The 11457-nt window shown below is 40.1% G+C and overlaps 1 protein-coding gene and 1 long non-coding RNA gene across 5 annotated transcripts in view; both read right to left on the bottom strand.

Moving 5' to 3' along the window:
• The window catches only part of abcd3a (ATP-binding cassette, sub-family D (ALD), member 3a), a 301524-nt gene extending 290717 nt beyond the window's left edge, over positions 1 to 10807 (bottom strand). The window contains exons 1-4 of one of the 3 annotated variants that reach the window (XM_077508600.1): positions 10658 to 10807; positions 10429 to 10593; positions 7544 to 7580; positions 7321 to 7419 (exon numbers count right to left, since the gene is read on the bottom strand). In XM_077508600.1, coding sequence (XP_077364726.1) covers positions 7321 to 7419; positions 7544 to 7580; positions 10429 to 10538 — 246 coding nt within the window. In that variant the 5' untranslated portion in view covers positions 10539 to 10593; positions 10658 to 10807. The other 2 variants (XM_077508601.1, XM_077508602.1) reach the window with 2 other exon arrangements.
• Positions 2723 to 6839, bottom strand: LOC144009096 (uncharacterized). 2 transcript variants are annotated; one of them, XR_013280834.1, is made up of 5 exons: positions 5231 to 6839; positions 4520 to 5054; positions 4121 to 4290; positions 3902 to 4018; positions 2723 to 3383 (listed from the first exon to the last, which is right to left on the bottom strand). It is a non-coding gene; the product is annotated as an uncharacterized LOC144009096 (long non-coding RNA). The 2 variants fall into 2 exon arrangements; XR_013280835.1 differs by lacking the exon at positions 5231 to 6839 and having other exon boundaries at positions 4520 to 4632; positions 4853 to 4904.
• Positions 10808 to 11457: the final 650 nt, after the last annotated feature.

Raw genomic sequence — 11457 nt, 5'->3', positions numbered from 1 at the left:
TGTGATGTCCTTCAGCCCGACATACTGTGGTCTGCAAGTGAGGTAATCAAAGATCCAGTTCACCAGGTGGGGATCCACTCCCATCCTGCCTAGTTTGTCCCGAAGCAGAGGGGGCTGGATGGTGTTAAAGGCACTGGAGAAGTCCAAAAAGAGGATCCTCACTGTGCCACATCCCTTATCCAGATGGGAATGGATTCCATAGAGCATGTAGAGGATGGCATCCTCCACGGCCACACCCGGCTGGTACGCAAATTGCAGGCGGTCCAGGGCGTGCTGCACCTGAGATCTGAGGAGATTGAGGAAGAGCCACTCAAACGTCTATCAGATGTGAAGCTAGAACTGATTTACCGATCCTTGGGAGAACCTCTTTGAAGAAATGAGCGGGAACAGAATCATATGGGGAGCCAGATCGCTGAATCTGGTGGACAACATCTTCTAAAGAGCTCAGGGAAATGGCTTCAAATTAATTTAGCGCCACTGAGCCATGGACCTGAATGGAGGGGTCAGAGGTGATGTTGGTGGTGGTGGTGGTGTGAGCTCTAGCTTGGCCAATCTTATCAATGAAGAACTGAAGGAAACTATTGAACGTGGAAGAGCTCGGCCAGAATGTCAGCCAAGAGCGGAGGCAACATTTTCTCCCAACCATTGACGTATGTGGGCAAGATGTGGGGGTCCGGTCTAGGTCATCTGGGTCATGGGAAACACAAGATGCATGAAATGAAACAATATATGACCTGCTGATTACAATAAGGGAAATGGTAGTGGACAAGATTTTTTTTTTTTAACCACTCACTCACACACTCACACACAAGCTTACTTCATTTAAGCCACATGGGTCTCCCAGACGGAGGAGCGAACCCACGCCAACCAGCACCAAAGGCAAGTGACGGTTCCACTCCTCCACCTGGAGCCCTAGTGGACAAGATTGTGCAAACATGTTTAATGATGTGCAATGCTGCTTAGAAATAGATATGATCTGTGATTTTAGATCTACTTTTTTGTTGTCCTTGAGAGAGAGCCGTAACCATGACAACCTCGCCGGGAGATCAGATGAGGGTTGCTATATTAGGTTATAAATGCTAGCAGGCCAGATGGGCTTGGAATAAAACATCTATTGTTTAGTTGTCCTTGAGGGCGATGAGAGAGCCGTAACCATGACAACTTAGGCAGAAGCGAAGATGAGCATTGCCATATAAGGTTATAAAATGGGGGCTCGTAAAAAGCCCGCATTTGCGTAAATAAATGACAGACAACGCCCTGTTTTTTCTAAGAAAATGGGCGGCTTAACATTCAACTAGTTCTGGACAGAGTTTATAAAAAGGATGGGAGGACACCATACGAGGCTCTTCATCTACCACGAGAGAGAAGGTCTGCTGCACAGAAGAAGATGCCACAAGCTATGGAATATGTGCATTTTCCTGTTTGGATATTGTACTCCCAACTAGAAGGCATTTTTCTTCTATTTGGATATTTTAATATTAGCAATATGGTAATTATTATTATTAAAAAATTTCTAACATCGTGTACTAAAAAGGGGAAGAAGAGTCAGAGAGCGGTGGGGCGCTGTGGGGGCCCGTCGGGCCTCGTTCTGCGGCGTTGGGCTCGGGAGTACGGGCCGGGGTGGGGGTGTTCCGGGCGTCTGGGTTGGCTTGCCGACCGGTATCCGCTCGGGTGGAGTGGGGGTGGCCTTGGTGCTGCCGCGGCTCGGGGGATTCCGGGGGGGGCGGTACTCGCTTTGCTGGGCCGCGGTTGACGCCTCCTTTCTTTGGTGGCGGTCCTTATACAGGCCAGATCCATCACACCAGCATCTACAGAAATTCAAACAGAATTCGCCTCTCCCTCTCACTGCTCGTTGAATCAGTGGGTGCCGGTGTCTGTGGATCTCACTTTGCTTCATCTATCCTTCCCCCCTTCCTCTCTTTAGTTTTTCCTCTGGTCACTTGAGATCTCCTCAATTTGTTGGAATTTAGAGGTTTCTGGGGTTGGCGTAAGACTCTGGTTTTGTAACCACGCAGGAGGTGTTTGGTTGGTGCTGGATTTCACTTTGATGGACTGGATGTACTGGTTTCTGTGGATCTCACTCTGCCTCATCGATCCTTCCCTCCTTCCTCTCTTTAGTTTTTCCTCTGGTCTTTTGAGATCTCTAATTTGTTGGAATTTAGAGGCTTCTGGGGTTGGCGTAAGACTTTGATTTTGTAACCATGGGAAGTGTTTGGTTGGTGCTGGATTTCATTTTGATTTATTTTTCTTTTCTTTTGATCTTTTCTGACCTTTTCGCTGGTCTCCTGACCGTTTGAACCTCATGACTCTGGCGAGACTCTGAAGTATCTGGTTAAGGTGAAGGGTAATGGGATTTAGGTTTTAGGTGAATTAATGAGTATAAATTTAAACGTATTTGCACGCACACGCACACAAACACGTAAAAAAAAAAATAAAAAAAAAAAAGAGCAATGATGATAAGACGTTGAATCGGTAAGACTACCGAATGAACAATTCTGAGCTCTCTCAGACAAAAAAAAATAAAAAATGCATGAATTTACTGTCGATGATTATTTTTTTCTTTTGATCATCAATTTTCTGAAAACAAAACGTTGAAAATAAATTTGGAATTCTCTCTTTAAGGTCTGTGTCTGTCTCTAAGAACATTAGATTATCAAAACATTTGTGTTCAGTTCACCTGATGAAGCCCTAGCTTTAAAAAAACAAAAACACTTCACACTGGTTGTCACTCCCACTCCATTTATTACAACTTTTTTTCCTCGTTACTTGCTTCTTAAATAAAGCACAGGACGAAATAGCAGTTTAACTGTTACAAATGCAGTTGCTCCATCTTTTCAGCAGGCTTCAACATTCAGAATTTAAATTCTCAAACGGGTAAATATTGCATGGTCGATACAATTTTCACTTAACATCTAATAGAATGTGGGAAAGGAGATAATCCTTGTAAAATGTTTCTAAAAGAGTAATGTTGTTAGCCCAACCGGGATCCTTATGGATGGGCAAGATCACGAGATCCAGAGGAGTCCATACCACCAGGTGACATGTTCCAGCTCCGGTCAGGTACATGTTTCCCTGAATCTGATGTCAGTAGTTGTGGGTCTGCTTCAGTTTCATTAAGCCAGTATCTTCATCCAGTTTGAGGGAAAGAAGAAAAAAAAAAAAAAAGAAAAAAAAAGTCTTTTGCCTCTGCTGCCTGAATTATGGTCTTCTTTCTGGCTGCATAAGGACATTTTATTTCAATGATGCAGTCATCAGATACCATCCCATCTGGGGAACCACCAAGCAGGCCACTGTCAGAGAGCAACACTCCAGTCTCCTGGACCAGTGTGCTTTGTGTACTCTTCTCTTGCCTTTTGTTCATGAACGATTCCCTAATCACAAGCCTGGTGGCAGAAAGAGTATTTCATACACAATGTCAACACAAACATATCTGATATTTTTGTCAAAAAATATACACATACATGTATAGGTGTGTGTCTGCGGGGGGGAAGATTCAATTAGGGAATTTAACCATTCAAAAGCCTATTTCAGAAATATATAACAAAAGTGTCATTATATATACACATTCAAAAAATGTGGTTATAATGGAGGTTAAGTCTTATGCTGCAAAAATAATGAACAAATCCAACGTACTAGTGTGACAGTCAAAGTCATATCAATCATTTTGTGTTTCCCCCCCACCAAATCAAATTATACCTATTAAAAAAAAAGGCTCAACTCTGAAAATTAAAAAAATGTCAAGGGAAATGATTGATGAAGAGATCGGAGTAAAAAATAAATAGATATCACTTCTGTTTTGATAGCAGCTGAAGCTGTAGCTTTTAAAAAGCTAAAACAGGAATAAAGGATGTGTTTCAATACAGTACCCAATGGTGAAAATCACTTAGTGGTCATCACTTACAGAGATTGTATTGACCAAGCACTGTTTTGACTGTTTTTGAGGGGTAAGTGTTCCTTTTCACTGCTGCCAACACAAAACCACAATTGCTTGCTGTGTCTCTTCTTGCGACATGCCATCCTGTTATAAGGACACACATAAGTTCAGTAATTAAAAAGTAGTAAACTAGTAAATTTAGGTCCACATAAAATCAATAGAGCCTATCATTGTAAGTATTATTACCATGAGGCATTCTTAGTTTGCCCAACTGTGACTCTCTCAATGGCTTCCTTCTGTTGTGGGGTCACAGCAAGGGATGAAATCATATACAGAGCTTTGTCCTCTGCATTGCCATAACCGGAGCTGGCCAATATTCCATCAAAGATTTTGATGTAATGGCATGGGTTGGACGTCTGCCAAAAACAAACAAAAATAAATAAACAGTGATAGCAGGTTGATGTTTGATTTGTAATGGTTTTAATATGTGGTTAGGATATGTCAAACTGAATTTATCTGTACAAGCTAAAGTAAGGTGTGCTGCGACATTCTTAACCTTAGCACATTTGTTATTTATTTACTGCAGTGTACATGTGATGTTTCTGATAAAGCAGGACATGAAAACTGAAAATCCAGAACTCAAACCTGAGGTGCTTCTGGTGCTAAAATCCACCCGAGACCTGTAAACCGGTCAAGAAGTTTCAAAGAGGACAATGAGCATTCTCTGTCCTCCTGGGTGACAGGCCGTTTAATTCCACCTGAAAAACAACAGATTATGATAACTAATATGGATTCAAGAATGAACAACCTCACATAACTCTGTAGCAACATTAATTTCAACATACACACCTAAAGCAGGCTTAGATTTTAGTATGGAAAGACAACATAAAGTCACATTTTTCTTTATAATAACAACAACAACGACAACATAGAAAACATGACTGATCATTCCAAATTATTCGAAGTACCGGCACTAACCTTGTGATGTGGAGGGTGCAATCACAGACACCTTCTTGGCTGCGATTTCCTCCGTTTTGGATGTTGTGGGCCTCTTCACTCGACATCCGTGTGGGTACAGTTTTTCTCAGCCCAAATGAGGAGAGCTGCGACATGATGGCACTTGGCCCTCCCGATAGCAGAAGAGCAAGTACTTGTCTTCACTACTTGTCTCAACATGTACCTGAGTGTAAACAACTTTCCTTACCCTCACAAAAAAATTAAAAAAAAACATGCTGCAGTCCGCTAATTTAACTGTCGGCATTCATTCGAACAAAGAAAGTAAACAAATATTAACGTTACATAAGGTAAAGTTAGCTTGATGTCCAACACCCTTATGTTAGCAAAGTATTCACTCACCACAACTTCCTAATTTCTACTTTTCATTGAAGCCTGCACTTTCCCTTTCAGACTCCTGCCTGCCAGAACACAAACATTTACAACTCTATTTGAGTTGTAGGAATTTAACCCCCTTTTAACTGACTTTGGAAAGTCAGAAAAATACAAAGTCACCGTGTAAAACGTGACCGGTTCCATTGTTTTGAATGTAGCGGCAGCACACGCTGAAGCGACTTGGACACACAGAAGTGGTGTCATGACGTCACACTAGCCATCCCCATAGCATAAAGAACATGCTAACAGGTTTACCAGACTCTCCATCTCACTCTATTTCACTAAATCCATTGAACTCGTCATCCTCCGTGTCACTTCTGAACAACTCTGCTAACCCCGGAGGTAGACGAAGCGCCACTTCCTCTTCTGCATGGCTGACGTCAGACTCGGCATCAGTTTCAATTATTACGCCTACAGTGCCCTCTTGTGGTTGTCAGTGTGAAAATGACAAACATGAAATTATGTTCGTTATTATTCCAACAAATATAATCATGTGTAAAAAAAAAAAAAAAAAATCGCATATAAGTCCATCTGGAGTATAAGTCGCCCCCCTGGCCAAACTATGAAAAAAAGTGTGACTTATAGTCCGGATAATAGGGTATTTAATATACAGTTTATGTCGGCAATAGATAAAACAAGTCCGTACAGTCCTCGCAAGGGGTGTTAAATTACTTGGTCGGAACAATTGCAAGTAATTCCTGAAGCAGAGCTGTCGTAAAAGTGGAGTGATCAGATTATTGGTCTTTGGCTTCGTAAGGTTACTCTAACTCATTTACTCCCAATAACGTGTAAATACTTTTTTTTTTATGTTGTAAGTGTCCCAAAGATGTATTTATACGTTTTTGGGGTTTTTTATGCTAGAGCATACAGAAGGCTTTGATGCAGCCTCTCAACTGCAAAGAACGGTTGCAGAAATGGTAGTTATTCCACAAACGGCCAGCAGGTGGCAGCAGAGCAAAGGGGATCAACCAGGGCCATGTAGAAAAAAAGCTCAATTACTTACAATTTTAAATAGATTTTTGAAAACTAATGATACATAGCTCTCTTCTAATGCTAATTGCTGCAAAACGGAAACGGATAGAAACATACTTTTTTTCCTGATGAAAGAAGAGACTTTAATCTTACTTTTGGTAGGTTCCATGCTTTTATAGCAATTGAACACAATATTCTGTGGGCCTTGCAAAATCAGTCAAAATCCAGTAAAACAGCCGGGAGCGAACGGGATTGCTTCTGTGAAAATGGCTGGGAGTGAATGATTTAAGTACTGATAAGTGAGGGTAGACCGGGCTGGCTCCATAAAATTAAAGACAGTTAGTAACCTAAACAAATCTGCTTCGTCACCGGCTTAACGACCTCTTATCTTCTTGCATGGAAGCGTTACGGCTGGCAAGGAAAAAACTGGGAGCTTTGACCCTTTAAACGGAGAAGTCGGTCAGAACAGATTTCCCGATTTTTGTCCTGCGGAATCTAACAAAAGATATATGTACAAGGATGTGTGTGTGTGTGTGTGGGGGGGGGGTATGTGTATGTGTATTCCTGTAAATTTGTACACATTAGTTCATCTAAAACCTAATAAAAATCCCATTACCCTTCACCTTGACCGGATACTTCAGAGTCTCGCCAGAGTCGTGAAGGTCAGAAGATCAGGAGACCAGAGAAAAGGTCAAAGGAAAGAAAGATGAATCAAAGTGAAATCCAGCACCAACTAAACACCACCTGCTACCCACATGGTTACAAAACCAGAATCTTATGCCAACCCCAGATGTCCCAGTTTGCTGACGGATAGACAAATGACTGAGCATTGATAGATGCCCACTTCGAATGACGGAAACATTGACGGACGCTCATCTTGCTGGGTAATCGACGAACGATGAATTGATGACTACAATGCGCTTTGGCTTGAAATATTAACGGTTGACGATGAGGGAAGGGTGTTCCGACTGTTGACGATCGCCGAATGATGGACGCTCAAAATTCATTGACACGGCCAGCTCTGTGAAATTATATTCAGAGCAACTTCTAGATGTAGAAAAGCAAAAATAAGAATGAGTTCTTACCTCCATGCAAAAAATCTGAGGTACCATGATCCGCAATATTCGTAGCATTCGAAGAAAGAATATTTTGTCAACAGCTGCACGGTCTTTTTTGCCATCCTTCTGTATGAAAGACATGACAAATAAAAATCATTGGCTTCTGCAGTGCAACTATGAAAACATTCCCTTTAGAGACTATTACAGCAATTTTAGTTTATATTGTTATACTATATAACAATCAACTTACATCCAAGTTCAGCACCAAATCTGATCCTTGTTTTGTACTGTAAGACAGGAACAAAATTAAGTCTAACAATGTACTGTTCAATTACTTCCTTTGACATGCAGCCAATAGCATCCTCTTGAAAGAGTTGTCCTTTGTTAAAAAGACCACGTTTCAAAACTATTCATTGCCATTCCTTGAATATTATGTATTTTCTGACAAATGTGAACAGCCCGTGACAAAACAACCCTTTTTAATTTACATAGCATAATAAATACAGCAACCCTCAAATGCCAGTAACTGGCAATTGTGTGTGGGACTGTGTACTGTACAGAGCCACAAAAAAAAAATTTGTCTTCGACCATAACCCCAGCCAATAAAAACAAAGTACCTCATAAACGCAATTACAGCAAGCTGATGGTGAGCTCAACCTTCCTTTGTTGGTGCAAAGAAAGGTGAATAAAGGTAGCCTAATATACTTCATACTGCAGCAATAAAATATCTAATATTTGCAATTGTTTATGGTTCTACAATGTACAGGTGGAGCATCTAGAAGTTGCGGGGATGGTTGAAACTGGCAGCGAAGCGGATGGCAGCCGAAAGACATCCCACATGCACTGTCAGGCACTTATGTACATAGTTGAGTTTGTTAGTTCAATAGTTCTTTATGTTCAATAAACTGTTATTTTTGTTGTCAAAAGCACTTTAGTAATGTTGTTTTATAGAAGGAAAACATTATTTAGATGTTTGAGCTGTCACAGAAGAAAAAAATAGCAGTGTTAAAGTCAAAGTTGTGCTTGAAATGTCTGTTTTTACAAAAAACCCTTTTCTCCCATTTCTTGGTCAAAAATTGGAATTTTCACAAAACCTAGCCATATTAAAACACTGATAACTAAAGAACGGAATAAGAAAGAAATATACTTTTTTTCTATTGAAAAAAAGAGAGTCATCTTTCTTTTGGTAGATCCTATATTTAAATAGCAATAGAACTCAATATTCTGTGGGCCTTGCAAGATCAGTCAAAATCCAGGAAAACGGCTGGTATTGAGGGGGGTTGTTCCAGTGAAAATGGCTGGTATTCAATGAGTTAATATGCTACCAAACACGTCCGCATAGAAGAAGGGAAAAGGTCTGAAAATAAGCATTTAAAAGAATATAAACCAGTGCCAAAAATCCTTTTTTTTTTTTTTTTTTTTTTTTTTAAATGAGGGGGATTAAATTCCTGTGCTGAAAACTGTGACAAAGCAACCACTTAGGGCGGGTTATCATACCAAAAGAAAATCATCTATGGACATGTACCTTTTGAAAAATTGTTACTAGATTTTGCCAATAAGTGAAATTTTGAACTTTGGTCCATGGACTACTTAAGGCAGGGGTCGCAAATTGCGGTCCTCGAGGGTTCGGAGTCCTGCAGGTTTTAGAGATTTCCCTACTCGAAGTGTAGCTGACTCCAATTGACAGGATCGTTATCAGGCTTATGCAGGGCTTGCTGATGAACTGATCATGAATCAGCTGAAATTGAAGAAGGGAAATATCCAAAACCTGCAGGACTGCGGCCCTTGAGGACCAAATCTCGCCACCCCTGACTTAAGGCTTAAAGCCGTTTTAACTAGGGATGCACCACTCTCAATTTTCTGGCCGATCACCCATCCCCAATCTTTTAAAAAGTTTGACCTTCCGATCGCAATTTTTTGCTGATACCGATTTTTTAAATTTGTTTTTATTTTTTATAACAAGCAGCATACACCTTCAGCGACCATCCTGTTTGATAGGAAAACATTGAAAAATATCTGTACAAAATACAACAAATACAAACGGGGTGTTTTAGCTGCACATCAAGTTTCTGCCAAAAAATGAAAAACCTATTAGTCATGTCAGCAGAAGATCACAGTGGCTGACTTTTTCAGACCTCTATCTAACGAGGGAGATGAGATTGGTGGAAAAGATCGATTTATTTTTCGCCCGATCGCCAATCCCCCCAAATTAATGAAATCGGGGCCGATCAATCAGCCAGCTGACCGATCAATCGGTGCACCCCTAGTTTAAACAACGCTTGCGAACTTTAAGGTGTACAGTTACGCAAACATTTTTAGCACTCTGCGCACTTCGCTTATTCACAGCACTTTTCACTCTTTCACTGTTTGGGTACAGCATTATTCCATATATTTTCTCCTGAAAATGATAGACGCAACACCTCATAGAAACATGAATAAAAATTATTTGCACTCGTGTTAAAAACAAAATAAAAATAGGGGGTGAGGGAGTCACTTGTACATAGGTATTCACAACCTTTACTTCAGACTTGGTGCAATGTTTGTTTGTTTGTATACAAAATACTACTTTTGTAACAAATTCGATGAATAATTAATCAGCAGAAAGTAACAGTGATAACATACTGTGTCACCCTCACACAGTGTTCACACGGGTGGTGTGACCGTGATAACATTGTGTAGCTAGACTTTGGCTACATGGCATGCAAAGATTAACCAACCGTGATTTGATAGTACAGGATGACCTTTGGCATAATTAACCAGCGAAAACTTGGGAATGCTTAACATTTGTTCAGAAATTATGCTAGTACAAACTAGCAAAGGTTTTTAATCATGATTATTTATTCAAGTTGATTGGAAGATCAAACTGTACGAATTTTAATGTCAGTAAAATGTGTAACGGTAGACATCAAGCAATGCATTTTACCTTTCATCAAGTTCGACAACTTGAACTAGTACAGCATCTGATCGTATGTAAGGTTAATCTAATGTGCAGAATAAGACATTTCGCTACACCAAAAATTTATGTACCGTACTATAGTATGAAGTTTATCGCACTTAGGTTGTCACCAGCTGTCAAGTCACCACCGAGGACCGCGTTTAGCGCTTCGTAAAACAGTTTCATTTTATACCACTTACCAGTCCTTCTTTGGCCTTCGTCTTCTGTTTTTCAGCAAATATAACATCAGCAAAATGCCACCTGCTATCGAGGAGTTCTTCGCTGTAACATATTTACTGAAAGCCGCCATTGTTTCAACGCAAGGGTCAGACAGTCTGTCACTGTGTTGGTGTGCTCCAGAGACGCTGCGTCGGAAAAGATAATAATCAAATTCTACGACAATGACGTTATGCCTGTAAATATAGTTACCTATGAAGTCACGAGAACTTTTGCCTCAAAGACTTTTTGCTGGCATTCCTCAATGGCTAAATACACTAACATGTCGTTAAGTATGCTTTGAAGCCAGCCAGACAGCTAAATGTTTTCGGAAAACGTGATCATCTGGTACTATATTTCCTCCTATATTTCATTACAATCTCCACCCAAATAAGATCTCTTTTCTTTTTCCTTTGATAAAAACACACATACTCGACGCGCCTGGTTATATTATCGCCATCTACCGGTCAGATACGACAATATGATATTGGGGGTGGTTTGGACCAGTGGTCATCAAATTGGGGTATACGTGAATGCACAGGGAGTACGTGAAATTTTAAAAATATATTTAAATAGTACAGTATATGTAAATATTTCAGAAATGTTATATTCAGTAGGAGAAGGCTATTTTATTTCAGTCTTAAAAACCAGCATATCTCCCATACTAAAATATATCAAATAAAATACAAAAATAACTAAAATATAATAATAATAATAATAATAATAATAATAATAATAATAATAATAATAATATACTTAAGGGCTAGCTTGCTGATTAGAAAGTTTTCTCTGTGTTCTGATTCTGTTAAGTGCTCATATATTAGAAATTATATTACACCACTCGATACTGCTCAGTTGTGGTCCAACTAGCTCGTTGAAGGGGTTCAGTTGAAAATTGGTCAGAAATGCCTCAACAGGTTGATCATGCCCCACACCGAATATTGTGAATTTTCGCCAAAGGGCGTGGCCGCTATGGTGCCGCAAAGTCTGATAATTTTTCGTGAGAATAAAAG

Source organism: Festucalex cinctus, chromosome 20, assembly GCF_051991245.1.
Source record: "Festucalex cinctus isolate MCC-2025b chromosome 20, RoL_Fcin_1.0, whole genome shotgun sequence".
NCBI lineage: Eukaryota > Metazoa > Chordata > Actinopteri > Syngnathiformes > Syngnathidae > Festucalex > Festucalex cinctus.
The sequence above is the reverse complement of the archived record's forward strand: the minus strand, read 5'-3'. Positions and strand labels throughout refer to the sequence as shown.